The 26,518-nt window shown below is 40.7% G+C and overlaps 1 protein-coding gene across 4 annotated transcripts in view; it reads left to right on the forward strand.

The window, feature by feature from the left end:
- SNX18 (sorting nexin 18) overlaps positions 1-26,518 on the forward strand; it is a 94,385-nt gene that overhangs the window by 30,400 nt on the left and 37,467 nt on the right. The window contains exon 2 of one of the 4 annotated variants that reach the window (XM_039709689.1): positions 14,361-14,682. The exons of 2 other annotated variants lie outside the window; for them this stretch is intronic. In XM_039709689.1, coding sequence (XP_039565623.1) covers positions 14,361-14,419 — 59 coding nt within the window. In that variant the 3' untranslated portion in view covers positions 14,420-14,682. Of the gene's footprint in view, positions 1-4,236; positions 4,266-14,360; positions 14,683-26,518 lie in introns of those variants that run through there. One more of the 4 variants, XM_039709693.1, reaches the window with a different exon arrangement.

A 26,518-nucleotide genomic window follows, 5' to 3' on the forward strand; every position in this document is an offset into this window, starting at 1 on the left:
TCCACCCAACTGTCCAGCTAATCCAGGTCCCACTGAATGGTCCTGTGTGATAAAATAGCCAATATTTTGTGTATGAATTGTGGTGATCCTGCATGGTGCTAGCTCAGGCTGTAAGCACTTCTGAAACTAGTGACAAGGCTTCGAGTGTCATAATTACTAGGCAATGAGGCTGAGTTAGGGTAAACCACAAACTGCAACACAGTCTTTCTCGCCTTCTTCAAGACATGTATTTTTAACATAATAGAAGGTTAATTATCAGTGTATTTTGAAGTGGACTCTATGCCTGTGTCAGGGCTTGCTGATATGGGTGTCACTGAGTAACAGTAGCAGGTATCTACTTTCAAGTTGGAAGAAAACAAATTATAACAAACACACTCAGTTCTTGCACATTCATTTATCAACATGTATAAGGAAACTGGCATCCTTCAATAAAATGAAAATATTAAAATCCTGTTGACAGCAGTATCTTCCAGCTGTGATTTGTTGGATATTTATTGCCCACACTGACGGTAGGCAGCAGATGCCTGCTTTTTCATTACTGGCACCCCCTTATAAAACAAAAATAAGAAGCCAAACAGACAAAAAACACAAAACACACAAAGAAACAAACAGATATTTAAATGGGTCTATAACACACTGATGCATCTCTTCACTCAGGTTATCATTTCATGTGTTAACTAGAATTATAAACATAATGTCAGTATATCTATACCTCCTGTTCAGTGCTGAGTATTTAGGTCATTTTGTCATTCTCTTCTGCTAATTGTTTTGTGACTCACAGACTTTGAAGTAGTGTATTTTCTCTCTTATCATACAAGCTGGAAGAGTGCCCAAAGCATATTAGTTCATCAGCCAGCCATTTGTACCTGCTGCTCACTGTCTGCTACTGCTAAATATATGCTAATGATGCTGTCTGAGCCTTGAGATGAATTTGTAAATTGTGCTCATGGCAGGGAAATGAATGCTTCTTACAAAGGTGACAAAGAAAGCATGGCTTTTAGATGAGATGAATCACCACATTATATATTACTCTAGGGTAATAAATTATATTTTCAGTTTGCATTCATTTTTTGAAAATGTGATTATAGTGCAACTGTACTATGTGAGAAACCTTTTAAAGTCTCCTGAGGTAGAATAAAGAGACTATAATAGATTTTATTGGGTTTTTTAATGATCTGATGTTTAAATACATACGAATCTGTTACAATGTGAGTTTTTAATAGGACTTTTCTTATATTGTGTTGCAATTAAAAAAACCTGCAGCCTTCGAATACTTTATAATACTTTTTTCCTTTTTTATGTTACTTTTCAACAACACTGCACAATGTCTGAATTACTTATCTATAAGATATATCAAAAGCAATGAAATAATATGAGAGCAAATCAATTTGAAATTCCAATGTGCTGTAAAATAATGCAGCCTCTGTTAAATATGTTTGGTATGAAAGGAAAATTTGAGCCAGCTCTAAGTACAGCTGTAGTTGGAATTGTTTAAACATTTTTGAAAGATTATTGAGGTATTTAAAAGACTGTCTGAAACTTGGGTTCTGCATTTCACAAAGATGCAGAGGAATAGAGGCGGGGATGATTTTGGAAAGCACTGCCCTTCCTCTTTATTTAGTGTTTTTGTAGTGCCAGAGCAGGTCATGCCAATGCCCTTCCAAAGTGCTTTTTCATGCCCTATCCTATCCCTCAAGCTGAAACAGGAACAGAAGAGGTGAAGGGAATCAGCCAGACACACAGAGTGGATATTTTGGCTGTCTGCCCATGGAGTCAGTGATGGGCATCCCAGGGCACAGACACTGCTCCCCCCCTTGCCTGGCTGCTGGTCTCAGCCATTCCCAGAGCCAGGCAGTGCCACAGGCTGGACTGGGGGGCAGAGTCCATCTTGGGGGAACTCTTGCAGGAGTCTGCAAAGGAACCATACTGTTGTTGAGGCCCAGAACTGGCTGCTGACTGGGAGCTGGGCTGACCTTAGGAACAGGACAGCATGACACTCTGAGGTACAGAATTGCCATCTCATGGGAAGGCCAGCTCTAGTTCCTAAACCCTGTTCACATGTAGTGTCCAAAACATGTTGGATCAGTCTAACTGGTCAGATAATCTGGGAAAAAACAGTCTTAATAATTTCTAAATAAGTCATTGGATTTTCTTTCATATTCTAAACTACTGGAATTAGAAACTTTTGAATTTGTCCTTGCAAAGGATGAAACAACATGAAAGAACTTTTGAAAATATTTCTATTTAGCCACAATAAAATATTTATCAAAAAGCAAGGGCCAAAAATATGTGCAGGAAGTGTGACTGAGAAATCTAAAAGAGTCAACTTAGGACACCAGGTATTTCAGCCACACAAACATCCCAGACTATGAGAGCACCACAGTGGCAGGAATCATCTTAATCCACAGTAATTTCTGGAGCTGTACTTAACCTCTTATAGGTAGCACTAAAATTCACCACATGGGCTTTCACAGAATCACAGAATAGCTTGAGTTGGGAGGAACCCACAAGGATCATCGCAGCACTGTCCCCCAGAATTACATCCTGTGCCTGAGAGCATTGTCCAAGTGAGCTCTGTCAGGCTGGTGCTGTGACCACATCCCAGGGGAGCCTGTTCCAGTGCCCAAACACCCTCTGGGGGAAGAATCTTTTCCTAATATCCATCCTAAACCTCCCCTGACACAACTCCAGGCCATTGCCTCAGGTTCTGTCACTGCTCACTCAGAGAAGAGATCAGGGCCTGCCCCTCCTCTTCCCCTCCCAAGGAACTTGTGACTGCAATGGGGTCTCCTCTCAGTCTCCTCTTCTCCAGGCTGAACAGACCAAGTGGCCTCTGCTGCTCCTACAACCCAGCAGCTCTAAAAGAAAACCCAAGCTTTCTCAGTCCCTGCACATACATCCTGGTTGGAAAATAATCATGAAATATTTTGAGTTCTCTGTGAATGTGTTGCTATTAGATAGTTATTATGGAAACCTAAATATCTCCAGAGACAGCACCTCTGCTGTATAAACCTTTAGCCCTGCAATGCAGTGCTGCCTTCCAGCAAGAACCCATGAGCTCTGCAGGGGCTTTCCGAGGTCTCTTGGCTGAGAGGCCTCAGGTTTGCTCTGTCTGACTATCTCTTGACTTGCCTGCAGCTCTGTTTTGCTTTGTTTAAACTCCAGTTAATTAGGTGGCTATGGCTAATTCCCTCTACTTGTATTTATCCTTGTGTGATACAGTTGTGGTTTTACATAGCTGGCAGTAGCAAGCGGTGGCTCTGTGTTAAATGAGAAGTTTAAGACTCTGCCACACAATATAAGGCAAAGAAACAGAGGTGTGGTATGACAGCAGAGGACTTGAGAAGTGGAGATACAGAAAGCACCACAGAGGCTTAGGGGGATGGAGCAGTAAGGGATGAGACACAGGCTTGGCACTTGAGACTCACCAGTTGTCCATTTTAGAAATATGGATCCCGATCTGGACTAATCTAATTTGACAGCTAAGAAAAGGAACAAGGAAATAATATCTAACTTACATAAATAGTACTATATGTAGTAAATACATTTCTTAAATGAAGCCATAGACCAGGAAAGCAAAAGAAAGGTAAAAATTTGCTTTGGAAAGCATTAATAAAAAAACCTCTTATCCCAAGTGCATATCAGGGAAGGAAGAAGAATCCAATGCCATGACCATCACATTGCTAATGGTGAGTGACTCCAGGAGCTATGGTTGATGCTGTTATCCTCTCCAGCTGGCCCAGAGTTCCTGAAGGTCCAGAAGAAAGTGAAAGGGTGAGCATATGTCCAAAGAAAGGGGTAGAAAATATTAAATACATGCATGACAATTTTATTATTGCTATGATTGAGACTTTTACCATACAGAAGTGCTCTAACTGCATTCCTGGTCTCCCTTCTTCTGCAATAATAACATCTACATCTTGAAATGTAGATTAATTAATGATTCTTGAAGTAGACCATTAAGATTTTTGTTGCAGTAACAATAAATTCTTGGCTTTATTTATGTATGTGTTGTGCTTTCTCTTAGTTCACAAAGAAGATTTTGAGCATAATGGTGTATTATTTCACACACAGAAGGCAAAGAAATGTTTATTGTCAACTCGGGGGTGCCTAAGACAAGGGAAGCCAGCACTTTGAGCTTGTTGTCCAGTACTGGCACTGACTGCACGGCTGCTCCGGAGCTAGCACCTTTTAAAAGTGATTTGCCATATATTCCGTTTGTAAATTCTTTTGCAGACACTGTTTCCTGAAGAAACAAGATGTTTTCAGTCAAGAGCCTCTCTGGAAAGCAGAGGAAAACAACATGGCTATTGCTCAGTTTGGGTGAGCCCCTCCCTCTTGCTGGATGCTGCCTGTCCCCTTTCTGGCCCAGGTCTGTGTCTCTGGTCTGTCTGGGTCACCCTAGTGCTGACCATCAACCCTGGCCCAAATCAGAGTAAAAGCCACGGGAGAAAAGGGCAAATTTAACTTCAGTCATTTTGGAGGAAAGAGGCATGATAATAACCATGTCAGTCCCTGTCTGTGGGAATGGGAGAGCAGAGATTTAACAGCCATGGGAGGCACCTGGCCTTGATCTCAGAGGGCAATGTGTTTTGTCGTGTTTTGTCTTTTCCCTGGTTCTGTCTCAAGAGCTGTTACCCACAGCAATATCTCAAGGTAAAAATACTACTTTCTTAGCATTAAAGGTGCCATGCTGAAGTCATGTTAGGGTTTCCAAAAGGAAATTTTTACCATGTCTGAAAGACTTGGACCTCCATTTCTGGAAATGATGTGTTTATATATTAAATTGAGATTAACTGTGAAAAACACTACTGTGCAACCATAAGCACCAGAGGACCAGGGAACAGCTAGAAATGTCAGGGAACAGTAGAAAAATCCTTACAGTTTTAGCAAAAGGAGATGGATGTGGGAAGAGAGGTTTTTATTACAGATACCATCTGATGGTAGTTTTACCAGGAAATAACTGTATATTTATATTTTTAGAGGCAAGTTTCCAGTCTAATAATAATACTGTTGCTGTCTGCTGAGAGTTGCTGTGCCTGTGAGAGTCCCATACACTGAGCAACTTGCCATAAAGGAGGAACTGTGCTGCTGTGCAGAAGTGAAGGCTTTATTCAAATGGATATGCTCAGGTTGCTGTAGGTACGTGGAAATGAGCACACATAAGTGTTAGCAGGCACAGAACAAGGCAATGGAATAAGCCTTTATTTTATATTGTTTTTTCTGTTGTCTGAAATATCAGGACCAAAATTTCAAGTTACGAATGCCTGTGTAGTTACACATGCATCCATATATTCACATTCATTCTCTGTACTTTGAAAATAGCTACTCATGCAAAATAAACTCTTGTGCATAATAATTATCAGCAGAGGATGTGAACTGTTCAGGTTACTGACTGCTCACAATGAAATGTCCTGCAGTATATTCACTGCACAAATTTTCTATTTATTTCCCTTCAAGTACACAGTTTGAATCTTGTACTGATTTACAGTTTCCTAGATTCAGAAGTTAATTACACCAACCTATGTGTTGCCATATCTTGTATGCACACTACTTTGAGAAGGTACCAGAATTAACAGCAGTATCTTCAGAGTCTGCTCTGAGTGTAGTAGATTTTGATGTATTTCTCAAAAAAGGTCCACTTTCCTCGGGATTTGATGCAAACAGCTAGAATACACACCATCTAGCCTGAAGCTTGTAATCTGCATCTGTATTGACTTTAGAAAGAAAGTCTCTTTTTCTCTCTGAATTTGAGAGGCACCTCTTGAATACTTCCAGAGATAGTGACCCCACCTGGACTGGAAGGCAGTTCAATTTGTTCAGGGACACACCACAGACCCTCTCCAGGCCTCCACAGTCCAGTGTGTCACCTGCTGCCAGCAGCTGCTGGAGCCTGTGAAGGACTCCTGACCACAGTCTACAGAATACATTCTTTATTAATATAATAAAAAATTATGACATGATAAAGTTCAAAGATTGATGGTGATAGTATTTGGCTGCAAAAATATATTCAAAGCAATACACAGACAAGCTCTAATCAGCAGTAAAAGTTAGATCCAGATAATAAATCACCATGCATGAAGTGCAATTCTTACACAACAGACATTCCTATGGGGAAGAACACATGTTCACCCTGTTGACTGATCCCAGAAATTATGATGGAGTTTTCTTTTACTTCTCCCCCTTTTCACTTACTTTTATACTGGTTTTGCATTTAAGGAGAGCTTGAGTGACTCATCATGCATCATGTTCAATCTGAAGCGGTTGCACTTGGGAAGTGTATAATCCCATTCAGGGAGTATCATCTGCATTTCACCCTATAATTTCTGTACTGTTATTACTTCTGCTAGAATGTGAATATGACTTCCATGTTTTCTCTGATTTTAGCCCCAGTCATTTTCCTACACCTCCCCTGACGCAATTTAAAGACATTTACTCTCACCCTTTCACTTGAGACATGGCAGAAGAGACTGAACCTACCTGGCTATAACCTCCTTTCAGGGAGTTGTAGAGAGTGATTAAGGTCTCCCCTGAGCCTCCTTTTCTCCACAGTAAAGAACCCAAACTACCTCTGCAGCTCCTTATAAGACTAACTTTCTAGACCCTTCCCCAGTTCTGTTGCTCTTCTCTGGTCTCCTTCCCTCACTCCAGCACCTCAATATCCTTCCTAAACTGAGGGGCCTTCTGTCCTTTTTGCAAATCTTATTCCAGGCAGCTGAGATGAATGCCTTCCAGGTATTTCCACTAGATTTGAAAGACCCATCCCATATCCTAAATTTTGAGGCCCTAGTGCTGTTATTGTCATGGTGGTCTAAAATAATAAGAGAGTCAGCGTTCATAAATGTAGCAACTAAGATTTGAAAGAAAGGAAACTGAACAACAACTCAGGAGGTTTGGGACATGAAAAATCCTTGCAGCTTCTTCTTCAGGACATAATGGGGGCAGTTGCTGACCCAAAAGCACATATGTTTTTCTCCAGTTGCATTACTTTGATAAACGTTTTCATCTCTTCATTCCTTCCAAAGTGGTTTTCCACCTGGTTAATTTTTTGAAAGATTATTACCCAAAAGGTATCTATCAGTAAGAGGTTTTTTTTTGTTTCTATAGGTGTAAAAGTATTTGAATCTCAGCTAGAACACAATAGAATTTGCACAGAATTTGTTCTGAAGCAAAAGACAGGGAACTGCCACCACATGATAGTACAAAGTAAATCACAGAATCAAAGAATAGCCTGAGCTGGAACGTCCCCGTACTGATCATTGAATCAAACACCTGGCCCTGCACAGGACAACTCCAAGAACCACACCATGTGCCTGACAGTATTGTCCAAGTCTTATGTGAGTGCTGGACTGAAAAGTTGATATGCTATTCCATAAAGTTACAGCTGAGATGTATGGCAGTATGAAGAATGTTGTGTTGAAATGAGATTATGCCTTACCATTCCACTTCATTGCACCGCTGAGCCAGCACTGTCTTTTATGTCCTTAAATTCATAAAGGTTTGTACTAACTGGGTGTCTCAGAGGGATCAAGGAGATGAGGGTTCAATAGTGACCTGTTACACACATACACAAGCAGGGTCTCCTTAAAATTGCTGTCTTTCCAGGGCCAAATACACATATGAAGTATGTTTTCCTGGGCTGAAGGCAGTCCCAAGTATTGGGATGCTTCTTCAACAATGCAGAAATCTCAGGCTCTGCTCAAGCAGCCTGATTTTCCTCTCCTGTGAGTCACTGTGGGAAGGGGGCAAATCTGTTCCTGGGAAGGGAATTGAGCTTGAGGTCAGGTTTATATTAGCTGACTCCAGTTCCACCAGAGTAGCTGTGAATAAGCATTATAACTGAATGACAATTTGCAGCTGTAGAGGATGATCCTACATGCTTTGCACTGCCCAGATCCTTTTGCTCATATAATTATTAAAACTGTAATAGGCTTCTTAATAAATAAAGTGGAGGTTGGTGTCTGGAGCAAGAGCAGAAGGTCACTTTGCAAGCTGAAGCCCAGTGCTCTCTACCTCCTTTACCAATGTATGAAAACTGCCAGACACATTTAATTGCTGATTTACTAAGTGAAATGTGTTATTTTTGATACTTCCACCAAGATTATATACTTGCAATATTTTTCCTGTCAATTTTCCTGTAAACTTTGCTGAAAACTAAAATGTGTACTTTTTTGTGACTAAATAAAAGAGAAGAATGTGAGATTTTCACTAGTACTGCAGTCAAAGTACTGGAAACATTTTAGTGGTCCTTGAATCTGGCAGGGACTAGCAAATATTCTATACAAGCTATTCTGTACAAATATTCTATACAAGTTTCCTGCATGAATAGACTGGCTGCTGTCCAAACTGAGGCTCCTCTGTGAAAATAGACACTGTTTTAAGGAGATTAGTCAGCAAATTCTTAATTTTTAATAATAATTAAATGAACAGTGTAGTCAAGAAACACCCTCCCAAATCTTTGCAATGTTCATGTTACAATAGCAGACAACAGTGTATGAGGGAAAATGGTATTCACAGACAGCAGCAATAACTAAACCAGGTTCCTTAACATATAGTTTATTTCAGCAGGAATTTGTATTTTGTGTGTTGGCAAGTAAGAGGGTTCTAACTTTTTCCCTAATAGAGGGAAAATCTGGAAGAGTTGTGTTGTTTATGAAACATGGATTTGACTTTGTATCCTAGACTGAGAATTTATTGCATGATTTGGAAAGGGACTGCACAGAGGTGGAGGAAGAAAGCAAGGAAAGAAAAAGGACAAAAAGAGATTCAGAGGCAGACATTATTCAAAACCACAGTCAAGGACACAGCAATAGTAGGTTAGATAATAATAGCTGCTGGATAACTTCATTGCTCCAAAATGCCTTTTAAGAAATCACATTTTATTCTTGCCAGAAGTTACTTACTTCCCACAAAGAATATTTTCCTGAAACTTTTTCCTTACTTTATAATCACTGATATAAGAAGAAATTAAAATAAAGAAGCAGGAACCTTCTCTTGTTGAGGTAGCTGGCAATATCTCCAAACCAAAAAGTTAAATTCTCAGGAGCCTGAATTTTTCAGATTAAAGTTCCATAGCCAAAACCCCAATCTCAATGGTTCTTTAATTTTTCACACTTTAAATCTCTAATAATATGTTAAAGAATCACTTCAAATTACATGTGCAGAAAGATCATAGTGGTCAGCTGTATTGTGAGTTTAATAAATAATTTTCTATAAAGACAGATAAATTTCTGTACATCTTGCATTAGACAATTGCTTGTTTTCTCCCTCATTAGTAAAGCCCTATTTTGGTATATAGATCAAATTATTTCCTGTCCACCTTTAAGTAAATCCTCCTCTTCAATCTGAAATAATTTTTGAACTAATTGCAAACACATCCATGATAGATTTTAAAACGTGGTATTTGTTCTGAAAGTCATACTGCCAGGGCTAAAGTTATTACTAGAAAACTAGATACTTTGGCAGGTATTTGTAAGAGACATTACTAAATCAAAACAGCTCTGGCCAAACTTAGACACTGCATTAAATGACTTCTTGATGTACTGAAGTTGGCATAGGAAGGAATTCTTTTGGCTGGTTCCCGCATTAGCTGGGGGAAATGAAAACTGTGTGCAAAAGGCAAAAATATCTGCCCTTGCAGTCAGAGATGCTCTCAACTCTTCTTTCCCTGCTCCTCTCCCCAGGCAAAGCTGCCAAATATCAGAGGGAGCACATCGGGTTGCAGCGATCTTTCCACCAAGGGAACGAGCTGATAAGTGTTAGGAACTGAATGTGTTGTTGTGGGGTAAGGTGCGTTACCATGCAGATGGAAAGGAAGCTGTGGGGTGCCAGGGCATGCAGCAGTGAAGAAAGCAGCCAAGCTGGGCCGTAGACAGAAAAGAAGTAGGTCAGTGACAATCTGGTTCCAAAGCAGGCTAGCTGGAGTCAGGCAAATCTGCAGGTCAGAATGGAGTCTGCCCTGCTGACAGGAACTGCTGCTCAACACGGTGCCAGACAGGCGATTTTCCCCTGCTGATATCAGCATTCTTCTCCCCATGAGGAGCAGCAGCTGGAATGGGACGCAGGATGGGACAGCCGGATTTGGGGGCAGCACAGTCCTGCAGAGGTGGCTGGAGGGTGCTTTTCACACATTTGCTCAGACAATCCAGCTGCGAGGAGTGCTTCCAAATCATTCATGGAGTTGGTCAGAGCTGTTTAAACAGAAGCAGGATGAGACTGCATGGCCTGAACTAACATTGCTAGCACAGTTGCTTGTCTGTTTAGCATAAAAGTATAAATAGGAAGAAAAAATAGTTTCTTTCCCCAGTTTCTTAGTTTTAGCAATCAATAAGGGAAATGGACCTTCAGTAAAAGACAAGCCATAGTTTTCTATCTCCAAAACACACTCCAACAAGCCATAAAAGCCTGATACAAAGGGATGGATTTGGATCCCAGGTTATGTCCTAAAGAAATAAAAGCTAAATAAAGTTTTTCTAAATCTCTATGTTATCCCCAAAGCCTTGCACGATAGAAAACTATGAAATGCTAAGTGCCAAATTTGGTCAATCAATAAGTTTAGTCCAAGTGACATCAATATAAATGAGGTACACACAGGACTTAGCTAAGCCTATCCTACCTTAATGCCAAGAGCAATACACCCTTGCCTAAATGGGGCATATGTAGAATTTCTTTAAAAGAATAGAATACCCCAGTGATACAGAAACATTAAATTCCTTGAAAATACCCGAGTGATTCAGAAATATTTAATTCCTTGAAAATATCGATGTAGAACAGAGAATACATTGGAAATCAATACCCTTACAAATGTATATTGGAAGAACAGAACTGTAAGTCCAGGGACATGGTTTACTGATGCACTTGGCAGTTCTACATTAGTGGTTGGACTCAGTGATCTTAAAGATGCTTCCCAAACTATATTATTCTATGCTGTTGTAATTATTTTCACCACAACTGCCTCAAAACAGCTCTAATGTGCTGGGAACATCTGCAGCCAGAGACATGGAAAAGTCAAAGGAGTCTTGACACTAACACTTCTGCCAGAGATGAGTGATGGAAGAAGTGATGAAGCCCAGTAAACTGGACAGAGTTCATTTATTTCCAGGCTTGGAATAAACTGGAGCTTTTAATCTTTATGAGTAACTAGCTGTTGGCAACCAGGTTAAAGCTGATGGGTCAAGAGTGCCCTAGGATCAAATCTCACATGCAAATGTGATCTCATTAAAACAACTCAGCAGACCCGATGTGAATCAGATTGTTCCTACAGAGCAAGAATAAAGGTAGTAATCCCTTGGCTCCTCTTTAATGTCTTCAACACTAATGAAATCCTGCCTATGGTAGACAAACCAACTCAGCTGAGCAAAGAGCTATCAGTCCCTGTGAAACCACTAAAATGTTTGTGGCTGGCAAGCCTAGCTAACATAACATCTGGTATGAGAAAGAATCCATCCCATAAGCCAAGATGAGGCATGTCACTGCTCAGAGACAGATGGGATCCATTTCCCCACAGACTGTGAAAGCCCTTTTTCAACAACATTTGACTGAGATCACTCAACTGACAGTGCAGCAGACAAGATAAATGGTGATCTAGCAGCAGTCTCCCACTCCATCCTCAGCAGGTGAAGTTGCAGCAGGACCACTCTAAGGAGGAAGGGCAGGTGTGGACCCCTGTGTCCAGCTTGCAGAGCTGTGGAGCAATGTGTCAGTAGACTGCGGGGCTGCTCTCTCCCCCTACATCCAGACACGGAGCAGGATGCTGCTGACTCAGGGATCCACAAGCAGCTTTGCATGGCTTAGCTGGTGTTTGTATTCTAAATCTCTCTGTTTTGCATCTGTTTTGCCCACACAGCAAGGCAGCAATAAATAACCGTAGTAAAAATGATGAGCCATCAATCCATCCTGTTCCTGTGTTCCACAAGGTGGAACAGGAGAAATAACCTGGTGGGAGAGTGTGGTCACAGACATGCAGTTGGCTTGGCAGGACACCAGTGTGCACTGAGACTATCCCAGTGGTGGGGAGGGTCAGTGGGTAATGGCACTGCTCCCATAGTGTACCAAATTAGTCAAAGATCAAACAAAGCCCTGATGTTCCATCTAATTCATACTCATTTAAAGAATGTTTCTGTGTGGTTTTGGAAACGAATGCAATGAGCTTAATTTTGAGGAAAGACATTGTAAAATGACTCTTTTAAGGAGTCATTTCTAAGGACTTTATTGGTCAGGTTTTTATAATAGCACCCAAAAGAGTTATTAATACAGAACTAAATACAGATTATTCAAAAAGTTTGGCCAGTGATCAATAAAGACTATCAGTTAACATTACACAAAGGCTGATTTATGTAATTGTTAGCATGGTTTGTGCAATGCTCCAAACAAATGAATAGAAATCAGAATGCAGCTGCCTTTTAAATCCATGCCCCAAATAGGAGACAGACACAGGGGATTTAGTGATTTGATCATGCAGAATAATAGTCAGCTTTTGGCAATTGGATGGTATGGTGTTGATTATGTGTACTATTTGTTGAATGTTTGAGGTGTCCAGGGAGGGAAGAATTTCCATGTAATTTAGAATATGTATTTAATTGTTATCGGAGAAAATACCTAAGAGAAGCAGGACCACCAAGGAGCACAAATAGAAAATCAATCTGATGAGGAATCTGGGCTTTCTATTTCAGAGCAGATTAAAAGTGTTTGTGCTCTATCAATTGAGAGTCTACAGAGGGAGATTTTAAAAGATGTGGAACACAGATTTGTTTCTCTGGAGCCACCCTTATCATACAAAAGGTCTGCAAGCACATTTAGTGTGTAACTTCAGAAACAATACCCCGCTACATAAACCCAGATGTGCAGTGCAGTGGTACCTTTTCCAAACCAGCACTGTTCATCTTGGATAATGCATTGCTACACACCTGAGTATCTCTGAAGATTTGATTGCTCTTTGTGGCTACTCCAAGGCACAGCAGCTGCCAAAAGCACCCAGGAAGGCTGCTGCAGCAGAGGCCCCTGTGGAATCTACACACTCAGGCATCCCCCACTGTGGAGAGGGATGCTGTGTGAGGAGGGGGAGCAGGACAGGAGAGGGTTCTTGTGTGTGTTACACCACTGCCGCTGCAGCAGCTCCATAGCAGCAGTGGGGTGGTGCATGGCTGCCTGAAACCAAAGTTGGAAACCTGGGCAGAAACAGTGAGACAATGCTTGAGCACTAAACGAAAAACAGAAGGAATTGCTGCATCACCAAGGAGTTTGTCTCAATTAATGTAAGGAATTAGGATATTGCATATCTTCACTTAGAATTATGTATTAATTGCAATGACCTGTGTCCATAGCAATTAGATTGCCAGGCAAGGTAAAACAGATGCAAGAATGAGCGTGCTTTGGATCACACCTCATAAGTACAATCTGATAAGAGAGTCAGACAAATCTTAATTTCAGATTACTTTTGGCTACCAGGATGGAGTTTGTTCTCTTCACAGTAGCTTGTATGGGACTGTGCTTTGGATTTGTGCTGAAAAGAGTGATGATAACACAGAGACATTGTAGTTATTGCTGAGCAGTGCTTACATAGTATTGAGGACTTTTCTGCTCCTCACTGCGTCCCACCAGTGAGGACGCTTGGGGAGGGAGGGGCATAAGAAGTTGGTAGGTGACACAGCCAGGACAGCTATCCACAGATGACTACAGGGATGTCCCATTTCATGTGTTGGCATGCTGAGCATATAAAGCTGGAGGAAGAAGGAGGAAAGGGGTGAGAACTTCAGAGTGGTGGTGTTTGTTTCCTAATTCACCACCATGTATGTTGGAGCCTGGCTGTCCTGGGGGTGACTGGACATATTCCTGCCCATGGCAAGCAGTGAATTAATTGTGCAGCTTTTGCTTTCCCTGTTAAACTGTCTGTATCTTAACCCATGAGTTAATTCAGTTTTACTCTTTCTGTCCTCCCACCCATCCTGCTTGTAGGAGGAGTGAGCAAGTGGCTGGGTGGGGCTGAGTTCCCAGCTGGGCTTCAGAAATGGCATAGTCCTTGACAAGGACTATTTCAGAAGGGGAGAAAACAGGGTAAGGCTTTATGACACTTCTTTGCCTGTCAAAATGTTATTGAGATGGTATCACAAGGCTGAGATTCTACAGTGGATGAATCCAAAGGATCTCATGCAGAAGAAAGATAAGTCACACTGTGTTGAAGCCCCACATGGAAACTCTCTCATTATTTGGGAAGAATAGACCTTTACACTGTGTCTCCAATTGAGCAGCTGCTTATGAAGAATTTTGCTCCTTCCCTGCCACATGTGAAATACTGACAAGACACCTATGCTTTAATCTGGCATTGGCTTCCCATTCTGATTTCCCTTCTTTCCACTTTTAAGTGGAATTTCTCTTCCAACAGGAAATCAGCAGAAAACCTCTCAGCAGCTGGAAAAAATAATAAAAGAAGAGGACTAGAAAATATGAATGTATGGAAGAATAAACTCTCCTTGTACCTGTTTATAAAAACTGATCTTGCAACGGTCTTCACATCCCATTTCTGCAACTTAAATAGGGCATTGGTAATACAACAACCATACAAAGTATGGAAATTTTAGTTCAGAGAAGCTTTTCATATTTTGTAGTATGACTTTATTTTAAGCTGGATAAAAACCAAAAAATTCAGTTTTCTTCTGAATAAAATTCCAAAGCATTTTCCAGGCAGTTTGGTTTCAATATAATATACTTTCTTGAAAGCTGTTCTAAAACACAAAAAGTTACATTTTTTCCATTTTTAAACAGTTCCTGTTTCCTCTGTTCTCTTTATAAACCATTTTGTTGCAGTTGTACATTTCAGAGTGATGATATTCCAGTAAGTTGCTCCAGCAAGTTATAAGCAGATCTTCTACCTCCCTTCTTATTGTTCCAGATGACCCCAAAAATGTAGTTCTCTGCATTTAATGGGGGGGGAGGGGGAAAGGGAAGGGGGGGGAAGTATTAAAGTATTAATTCATGGAATTATTTTAATATTTTAGAAGTGTTTTTTCTTAGTAAATCTCAGTATAGTATATGTGAATATTCTGGATGGCTGAAATAGAAACATTTGTATTTCTGCCACACAAAGAAGCTGCTGCCTTGACAGCCCTGGAGGCAAGAAGATGAGAACTGCTATTAAAGGCTCCCAATTGGGCTCAGTACATCCAGTCTCCAACCAGAAATAAAGGATCAAGTCCCCACTGCAGCTGCAAGAGCCCCATGTGGTGCAGAGGTTTTTGGATCCTTTCCATGCCACAGCAGACAGCAGTTCCATAGACACTGAGGTGTGATGCTGAGCAATGTGCAGCTGGTAGGAATTATTTAAGGGCAATTTAGTAAATTAGACTAATGATTCACATGAATTCACTCACAGTGGTTGGCGTAGCTGGAGGGCCAGAACGGGGTTTTCCCCACTGGGAATCCCAGAGCAGCAACCAGCTAAAATGGAATGGTGCTCTACAGAGGGTTCCCATCAGAGGGATCACAGAGACTTGAACAGGCAGGTTTGACAGGACTGGCACCCATGATGATAATACCTGTTGCTAGTACAATGCTGACAGATTTCCACTTGCCAGTGTGGTTAGATCTCTGGGTGTTTTCATCATTCACACCTTTGACGTTTGGCTTGCACTGAAGGAAGAATAGAAAATAACTTCATCCCCAAAAGTATTTCAAAACAATAAAACAGCTTTCCATAAAAACAGAGTAGGAGTATCCCTTTTCTAATCAAAATGTGCCTTGCCTTTTGATAGGGAATGCTCTAAATGACTGAAGAGCACAACTCTATACCACCTCCTGTTCCCAGCAGCGTGGCTGGCTGAGGCAAGAGCGGCTGGTTGCTGGATGCAAATGTTTTGTTACCAGAACATCTCCCCACATTACAACAATACTCATGTAATCTACTTAGAGATTTCAGTGATCTCATACAGGACTTTAGATGGGCTGGGCTGTAGGAAGACTGTGACCCAGCTAAGTGTTTACTTTAGCCTGATGGATTGCATGTTCCTGTGAGGTAATCCAGTTAGAGTAAAATCCAGCTGGCTCAAATCCTTCTCTACTAATTAATTCAGTTAATATGTAAAACAAGTAAGGTGAGATGGAATAATGCTAGGGAAAAAAAAAAAAAGCCCAAACAGGGAAGAAATGGGGCTCAACACCAGTGAAAACTAGCCTAGCTAGAAATCAGAGCTAGCTAAATAACGCTCGCTCACTGACAGGTTTTATTCTGTTTGTAGAACTCACTTGCTTTTACAAAATTGCCTAAGCAATAAATAAATATTTTTCCTGAGAACTTGGACTTTGGCAGGAAAGGGCACCATCTTGTAAATGGAACAAAATTAGTCAGTTTTTATTGTTTGCTCCCAGAGAGCAGCCAGGCAGCGCTGGCTGGCAGGAAGCCCAGGGGCCAGTCCCATTTTCACTCTGTTTCATAGGTTTGCCCTAGCAGGTCACATAGGAGTGTTGCATTGTGGCCCATACCATTATGCTGCTGTTTAACCCTGAATGATTTCCCGTTTCCCCTATTAGGCTCCAAATCAAAGGTAAGAACCATTTCACATCATTATTTGTCCTGAAGAAAGAGCTATGCTGAGAAGAAACATATTTTCAAAAACATAATATCAAGCTTTGGTTTGCAAACCCATCCCTTTTCAAACCTAGGTTCACTACCTTGGACAAACAATTCCACAATATGTCATGCTGAGCTGGAAACTGCCTGAAATTACTGCACTGAAATCACTGAGAATAACAATGTACCTGAAATTCCAGCATTCCCCAGGGCTTAGGTGTTTGCTCCAAGATTCATTTGTAATGCTGCAGCTGCTAAAGAAACAAGAACTCTTCAGAGGTAATTTAATACAGAACTAATTTTTTATGTGGAGAGATTTGCTCCTAGGCAGGATAGGGGTTGGCAACCAGACCTTGCCTTAGAAAAGTGTGCCCCTCCAACCTTTAGTAGCAGATAAAAGAAGTTGTTCTGCCATTCTTATTCTTGAGCTTATTCAATATTTTCCCTTTGAAAATAAGCTATTTTAAAAATGAAATTAAATATATACAAATATGTTATACATTGGACACAGGACTCAAAGGAATTCTAAGTTTGACAATGGCACATAACTGGAGGGCAAAGAGGGCCTGCAGAGAGATCTCAACAATTAGAAGAATTAGCTATTACCAACAAAATGAAGTTCAATAGGGAAAAGCACCAGATTCTGCACTTGGGACGTGGAAACCCTGGATGTACAGACAGACTGGGGAATGAGAGGTTGGACAGCAGTGCCTGGAAAGGGTCCATGGCAAGTTGAACATGAGCCAGCAGTGCCCTGGCAGCCAGGAGGGCCAAGCCTGTCCTGGGGGCATCAGGGACAGCATGGGCAGCTGGGCAAGGGAGGGGATTGTCCTGCTCTGCTCTGCACTGGGGCGGCCTCACCTCAAGTGCTGGGGGCACCTCTGGGTGCCACAATGTAAAAAAGATATTTTAATTACTGGAAAGAGCCCAAAGGAGGGCAACAAACATGTTGAAGGTTCTAGAGGGGAAGCTGTAGGAGGAAGAGGTGAGGTCACTTGTCTGCTCAGCCTGGAGAAGAGGAGACTGAGCTAAGAGTACCCTGCAGTTCCAAGTTCCTTGGGAAGGGAAGAGGAGGGACCAGCACTGATCTGTTATCTGTGTCACTGGTGACAGAAGCCAAGGTAATGGCCTAAAGCTGAGTTGGGGGAGATTTGGGTTGGATATCAGGAAAAGTTTCTTCACCCAGTGGGTTTGTGGGCACGGGAACAGGCTCCCCAGGGAAGTGATCACAGCACCAAGCCAGACTGAGTTTAGGAAGTGTTTGGACAATGCTCTCAGGCACAGGTGTCACTCTTGGGATGCTCTGTGTAGGATCCTTGAGGGTTCCCTTCCAACTCAGCATACTCTACAATTTTAGGACATTTTAGTTAATTTTAGAGAAATAAGGACAGCACAGCCTGTTGCTGCACTTAGTTGAGGATTGATGCATGTCTTCAACCAAGTAGCCACAGTCCCTACTCAGTCACTTCTCTTTTTGACTTCCAAAACCAGAGTCCTATAATCCTTCTCCTGCTGATACTGTCATCAGAAGCAAAATATAAGCATGTGAGCCTGATACTGTTATGCAGGTCTCCAGCTGGACCTGCTGACACTTCATGCACCCTTTATCAGGAAACCTGGCTGAATTGGCTGGGGGAAAGAAGAGACAGATGGCCATCTGGGACTGGCATATCTTTACATGCAACTTGTGTGATCCACAGGAACTTGGAGGCTTTTGGGAAAAATGAGATTTATCATCAAGTAGAAGTTATAAGAACTGGTCAATATACAAGTGAGAGTCTGCTAGTAATTGTTTTTGAAAGGTGTACTTCAAAAATCTCGATCTTTATTATGCCAGTTAGATTATGGATCACAAATGATGCAGCAGAGCTACATGATTTGATTAGCATGAATCCAAAACATACTTTTCAGAGTAATAGATACTAAGAAAGCATTTGCTGAAGGTATGGTAACACAAGCCACATAATTTCTCTCTTATAGACTCCACATTCATTGCTATTTCCACAAAAATGGGCAAACAAACAGAACCTTATCTTGTACTAATGTTTGACCTGAAATAAGAAGAGCTAGTCCCACATTATGCCTTGCAAAGGACCTTTTGCAACCCAACCAATCCCTAATCTTCTTAAATTTACTAAAGTCCATATTCAAAAATACATTTAAGAAAACAGGAAGTTTACCACAGAAGAATATGTTAGGAAAAAAAGAAGGTTTCTGTAGTCTGATCATTTTAGTTAAGGAAAAATCACTGACCATCTCCTTTCTGTGGATAATCTGTGCAAAACCAATATTTTCTTTTTTAAGGATTTTGTAAGTTGCAAGAAATTTTCAGTTTGCTTCAAATACTAGAAACACCTTTTAACACCAAAATAGTGCATAAGTCAAACTCACTCTAAGACAAGTAATTGCAAAAGGAAGGGACCCCTATGTGAATTCAGGTACTCATCCCTTGCTGGCAAAGAAGGGACTTGTTCCCAAGGCGTAGTAACACAAGGTCTGATCCAATTAATACCTCTAATATACCTAATAAATTATTTTTCTAGTGTTGATTAAGGTGTTCTGTTTTCTGGATTAACTGAGGATTGAGATTGCTGCATCCTGCTGGTCAAACTTCCGACCCCTGCTCTTATTGGTCTTGCCCCTCTGAACCACCTTCCCTCTATCACAGCTCCTGGCACAGACCTACTACTCTGTGCAGAGCAAATTACACAGCGGCAGCACCACTGCCAGCTCTACACCCTAGATTTAACCTGCCAAACTCACTGGCAGTGGAGAGAAAACAGCTGTGATTAAAATCAAGCCATCACTCTCCTCATCCTGCCTCGCTTTCCTTCTTAAATTGTCTCTGCACCAAATGACAAAATATTGGCAAGTATTAGACAGCTGGCATGCATAATCCATCCAAGTTATTTTGCAGTCTGATTCTGTATGGCTACAGGACCAAAACGAAGACAGAACCATGATATATGCAAAACCTACACTGTCTGCACCTAGCCACAGCAACGTGGCAGTGACAAGTGCTTTAGCTCCTGTTAGCAGCACATGCACCCAGGGCTGAAGGGTGGCTTTCCTCTGGACGTGTGTCAAAGCATGTGTCACCACACCTCCACTGCCTTGGCTACCCACATCAATGGGCTCAAACTTGAACAGGCCATAATCACATCTATTGCCTATTCTGCCTTGTGCCCTTACAAATTCTGGGCCTATTCACTTCACATAATTTCAGAGGAAAAAGACCTTCAGCTCATTATTACAGGCTTGTATGGAGCCATGTGCAAGGTTGGAGCGTCTCAGCACTGCTTCACTATGAGCAAAGAGGGATTAATTAATAGGCTCAGAACATGGCCATGAACAAAACAGCAGTGTGGTTTCGGAAACACTGTCAACATGGAAAAAACACAAATAATCAAGCTAAACCTTTTCCTGTTACAAGGTATTTATTAATATTTCAAAAATATCAGGGTTTTGAATTCATAATACAAAATGCTTGCCCTTGACAGCCAAGCTGAGAAGGCTGCCCTTTCATCTTAACCATGTGGCGTGAGAGAGACAGAGGTCTTCAGTGATCCCATCACTCTCCTTCATGGTTTGTGTTTTAAGGAGAGATGGAGAGAGAACTAAATAGAGCTGAGAGGATTATTCCAAGATCTATAGTCTCCAGAAGAAAGTTGAGAAAAACTGAAACAGCACAGCCAGCATCATAAGACTTTACACCTACCACATTTTTTCTGCTTTCTGAATTCCCATGTCATTCAATTAGTTCCCCACTAAGAATTTTAGCAAGGGAATACAGGATGTCCTAATGGTAAATGTATAAGCTGTGAAGCATGCAAAAATAAATATAATATTTTAGTACAATACATACTATTGTAGTAAAACTCAAAATTGAGTTTGACATTCAAATTTTACAGCTGTCAAGCATAGGTTTTTATACAAGAAGCAATGAAATAGGTACCTATAAGACTCTGAACTGGAAACCTCCCTTGTAACTATTCTTTCTAATCGGGGATAGGTTTGCTAGAAATAATATTAAATACCAAAAAGAATGTAAAGCAGGGACCCAAGAAATTAATAAATCTCTGCTATATAGCAACTAAATTCATACAGTAGCTTTGCCAAGGTATAGTCTGCTGTAAGATATTACTGCTTCTTCCAGTAATATGTTTCTAATGCCTGCAGAGTAAGAATTGTGCTATTTTATTCACAAAGTTATTTATTTCACACCATAACAATTCTTAAGGTTATGGAAAATATTTGCATGCATCTGACAAGACTTTCATTTATTACAATACTTGGTAAAACTTTTCAAGATTCAACATAATGGAGTTACTTCAATATGAATATGAGAAAAAGTTATTTATAGAACTTCACAGATTTAAAAGACTTCAAAACAATATTTGGACTTCAAGTAAGAAAGAAGAGAAAAAAAAAGGAAAGTTTGAATACATTATTAACTATAAGAATTCTATAAATTTATAAATTCTATTCTATTCATTTATAAAAAAGACCTTACAAAAAATTAAAATATTAATCTAAAATGGAACGTGGCTAATATCAAAGTTGTATTACTAGTTCATAATTAAGAAAGGATTACTCAGTAGGTTCACATTCAGCCAGGCAATTCCAGCATGCTATGTCACTTCCTTTAGTAACAGCCTCATTACTCTCTTCACCAGTTAATTACATTAAAACCCTCCCATCTTTCATAATGTTTTTACAGAAGAAGCCAAGTGTAAATATAGACTTGGCTATCTTTAGATATCTAAAGATAGGCATTTTTTTGTAAAAGCAATTTTTATTTTCTGTTCTACTTCTGGGTAAGGTTTGACCTATCACATCAATTATGTCCTTTCCATTATTGAAGGAACTATTAACCCCTTGTTTTCCTCCTCAACCATATTTTAGCCTTCATGAATAATAGATGTTAAGCAAAATAATAAGAGTTCGTGTGTGTGACTAACTTGGCTGAAAACATCTATATAGTAATCTCACTAAAAATACTAAAAGGTTTAGGTAATTGCAGAGTTGGTTTGAGGTCCAGAACTAAAAAATTAGTCATAGATTTATGAAAATACTCTACCACCCCTAGGGAAAACACAGAAAAACACATGATTTTTATTTAAAATATTTTCTATCCCTACCCTTTCTATCCCTGCCTTTCCTAAACAAGACTACAATGTTTTTAGCATTGGGACAAGTCTTCCTAGTTCCTATAGCTTGTATTTTTTCCTGAACACCATTTATGATTTCCCTTGTGACCATCTCTCTGGACCTGGCAGCTCCTGTTCTTTTGCGTCAATCATTCCAATGTCAAACATTATAACTGCAGCAGTTCTTCAGTTTATGACCTTCAGTTATGACCTGAGGGCAAGCCTCAAGTCAGCTTCAGTCTCCCAGCTATTAATTTATTAAAACATGTGCTCACATGTCAAAGCCTTCAAAATCTTCTGGATATTTTACTGGAGAAAATTTGGCTAGGAGTAGTAGCAGTAAAACTAGCTGCTGTTTCAAGATACAAGGGCTGCCCTTGTATCTTGAGACTTTCAAAAGTTGCCCCTTTCACTTTTGGGCTGGACTTTTTGCTGCTGGCCGTGGAAGCAGAGCTTGAGCTGGGGCAAGGAAGCCCCATGGCGTGGTTGGCACCCCCTGTCACAGCAGGGGAGATGTGGCTTCTTCTACACTGAGGCTGGAAATGGTAGTGACAGTGAGCAATTCTGTCACAAGGACAGAGAGGGAGAGAGAGAAAACCTATCAGAATTTATGGCTAACACTGATTTTAAAGAATAAAATACATGTATTGTTTGTGTTTTGTACATATGTAATTTTCATAAGCACAACTAAATTGGGTGTTTTTCCACTTAGGCCTCTACCAGGTTTATATATAAGACAGCAAATATTCTTGTCTGTGCAATAGGTTAAAAATATTGTAGATTTACCGTGTTGACAATGTGTTCTAAAAGCAATACCTGAGACTGGAAAGCATCTCTGGTAATTGTCCTGTCCAACCCCTTGGTCTGGGCAAGGTCACTGATTGTCCAGGGCCCTGTTCTGACAGGCTTTGAGTACCTCCAAAAGTGGAGACTCCACAACATCTCTCAGTAACATGTTACAGGGTTTGACCACCTTCAGGTTAAAAGAGTTATTTTCTTGTATTTAAGTGGAAACTCAGGCATTTTAGTTCCTGCCTGTTGCCTCTTGTCTTTCACTGAGCTTCACTGAGAAGAGCCAGGAATCCAGCTCCCTGTCTCCCTCATCAGTTTTTTTATCCACATTCAAAAAATCCCTCTTGAGTTTTCTCTTCTCCAGGCTGAACAGCCCCAGCTCTATCAGCCTTGCCTTGTTCATCAGATGTTCCAGCTCTTTAATCACCTTCAAGGCCCTTTGCTGGACTCCCTCCTGCAGGTAGGTTCATGCCTTTCTCGTACTCAGGAGCCCCAGGGAGCACACAGCACTCCAGACGTGACCTCTTACCAAACTCTGGTCTACAGCAAGAGCTGTATTCTTCAAACACAGCCCCAGTTCACATGAAGAGGTCAGTCTGAATGGCAGGATTTTGTGTTATTAAACTGATTTTAAGTATCAGAGCTGCAAAAACAAACCACATAAGCCCTTGGACATTGTTACAAGATGAGTCAAAGGCTATGCCTATCTGCCAAATGCAGGAGAGCCAGGCGTCAGTCTGAGGCTGCTGTGTGATTGACTGTGCTGATTAGCCACTGGCTCACAGCTCTGCACAGGCTCCTCCAGCCAGATCCCTCCACAGCATGGCTTGGATGTGAGCAGGGAGGTGGCTGACCACAAGGACCACTCCCAAAAGACAAGTAAAACGGGGCTTGAGAGACACCAAACAACTGTGTTAGCTCTTCAGCAGGGAACTCTATTGTTCAAGAACCACTGGCATTGCAATTCATAGCACTGCTGGAATATTTGTTCATATCCAGGCTTTGCCAGTTTCAATTTGGAAGCTTAAAAACAGCCAAAGTGATGTCACAAAATCTGACAGAGCTATCAAACACACCTGACAGGGAAGGAGCAAAGATTATGCTTCTTAGTCTAGACATGGTTATCACAAGTCACATCTAGTATCTTGCCATCTACTCAAGGAGATTAAATTTTAATGAATTGTTAATTGCTAGTGACTTGTTTATAACTGATAATATTTATTCTCAAAGGAAAATTAAAATCAGGCTTATCATTATGCCTTTTTTTTATGCATGTGCATTTACCCACACGTTTAGAATAAAATCATCTAGACCTGAAATATTTTTACAACAATGTGTCTTAAGAATGTATGACAGGCACGGCATGTAGTTTCTAAAAGATACTTCAGCCAGTTCCTGGTTTTTCAAGATGTTATTTGATACTGAAAGGCTGGAATCAAAACAATGCTGTTGTAACTCCATCCACAAGAACACAATATTTGCAAATTCCATTTTCTGATTATGCTTTCAGATAGTAGCTAAGTTTTGGTCAATTACATCCCATGCCCTAAAAAAACCATTGTTTTCTACCATTGCATTTAGAAAGGCTGGAAGAAATGTTAGCAGCATCAGGACTGAAAAAACAGCAGGTATGAAGTGAATTAAACAGGGAACATTCTGGTGAACATGAATGTTGGTGAGGAAGGGAAGTGAGAAACCTTCTTCCCGATCCCTGCAGGGAGGGAGGGGATATTTTTGTAACTAAAACTGACGGTTTACAGAACTGCCATTTCTTTTAAGCCAAGTGCTGTATGAGTCAACAATTTGAAGGCTCAAGTTTCAAAGAGTACCACTGTTAGCAAGCTCCTTATCCAAAGGAGCAGTGATTTTGAATCTTCAAAGACTCAGAACAGAGCTTCAACACAGAGAAACTTTTTTGTGTCATTTCAAAGAAAGTTTAGGACCTCACTATGTTGTAAATGCATGTAGAAAAAACAGGAAGGGCAGTGCTTCCCAACTTGGCAGTTTTCAAGATAACAAGTACAATCTAAGTGGAGATTGCCATGAATAAACATCTTTTATACATCTAGAGAAGCAACTGCATACAGTCAGACCTGGCCCAGCAGCCAGGAGTTTGATTGTATCAATCTTTCTTTCTGTATTGTACCTCTACCCTTTCAGAGGAGACAGCAGGGCACCATTCAGGCTGGCAATATTTCTCTTCTGTTTTTCACTTGTTTGCATTCTGGAACATAACTACAAGCTCCAGCTTCAAATAAATTTCATCCAGGGAGCAATCACTAAGGACACATCCATATCATCCTGTGGACAGCCAGACAAAACAATTCACACATCAAACAGTACCCTCAAAATCATGGCATCTTAATCATCTCCAATTAAAGGGCCATGAAGAGGAGGAGGCATGGCCATCCTTCCAACAAAGAGAAAGGTCACTCTGTGAGACTGTGCCTGCTGCATCACTTGGACAGTAAGAACCAAAAATATGAGCAGGTCCAGCTATCAGAAGTTCAGTTTTCATTCAGAAGGAAAGTACCCTGAATTGTTTGCATTCATAAGCAACATTATTTTAGAAAATATAGAATCATAGAATATTAGGAGTTAGAAGGGACCTTAAATATCATCTAGGTCCAACTTCCCCTGTCATGGGGGACCCATGCTGCCCATTAGACCACATTGCTCAACTCCTCATCCTGACCTGGCCTGGTAACTGCAAGGGATGGGGCATCCACAACTTCTCTGGGTAACCCATTCCAGTGTCTCACTACCCTCACAGTAAAGAATTTATTCCTAAAGAATTTATTCCTAAATTTCCCCACTTTCAGTTTGTGTCCGTTACTCCATGGTCTATCCTCAAATGACCTAAATCCCAAGAAAGCACTCACCACATGGTGTTAAAAATGAACAGTCAGCTGGCTCAGGGAGCTGAGCAAATACATACATTTGCAGTGAAACTTTGCATTAGATGTACCCAGCCAGTAAAAATGCTCTGATAATTTCATTTGCAACAGGACACAGACACCCACAACAAGCACATACACAAAACTCATAACCAGAGCATCTGAAGAGCAACAAATGCCAAGGAAATAAAGAATTTGAAAAAAATTGTTATGAACCAGTAATGAAGGAGGTTTAGGAAATAGCAATAGGAAATGAAAAATAAAGATGAAGGGGTACAGTGAAAATGAAGAGCGTTTTCAAGAAGGAGAGCTGAAATCCTGCCTTTCCTGCAGGCCAGAGGACTTAGGTCATTGACTCCAGCTGAGCCAAGGAGTTCATTGAAGGAGCACTGTCAGGAGTCCAGGCAAGGCTTGATGTAAAACTGAAAGACTTAGTGTGTTAAAAGCCCCAAGGAGAGAAAAAGTATTTTAAGACAGAGCAAAGTTCAGCTGTGCTGAGATTTTTAGGACTAAGAATATAAAAAACTATTACTGACTTCATCTCTATAATCTGAGGACACACTAGAGGGAGCTGAGAAAGAAGATCCCTGGAGCCTTTTGTTTTCCTGGGAACAACAGCCAACCATTGAGTGCTAACCTAGAATAAAGGGTTGGGAAAGGCTGTGATTTGTGTATTTCTGAAGAGCAAGTTGGTAGCTACTAAGGGGTGAACTGGGGGATTAGACCCAGAATAAAACTGTTGTGTGTTACTGGGAATAACACCACTGGCCCTGGTGAAGGGCTGGACTGCCACAAACAGCTCTGGCTAACGCACTTCATTTATGGATGACGAAGAGCACTGGCACATTTTTGTGCAGGCACCAATCTGCAGAGGAAGGAGAGAAATTTCAGAAGGATTTTATACCAAGTAATAAATGTCTTTCACAGATTTACGAACAACAAAAATCAAACAAAATCACTGGAAAGCCCGGGTAACATGGCAGACTTTAAAAGTTTCTCATGCGAACATTTTATACCTTTTCCTTCAGTGTAATACATTATTTCTGCTGAATCTTTGACCTTTATTTTGCTAAGCCAATTTTCTCAGAAAAGAGATGAGGATTTTTCACTATTTAGCA

This window comes from Passer montanus, unplaced genomic scaffold (assembly GCF_014805655.1).
Source record: "Passer montanus isolate IOZ18808 unplaced genomic scaffold, ASM1480565v1 scaffold22, whole genome shotgun sequence".
Classification (NCBI taxonomy): domain Eukaryota; kingdom Metazoa; phylum Chordata; class Aves; order Passeriformes; family Passeridae; genus Passer; species Passer montanus.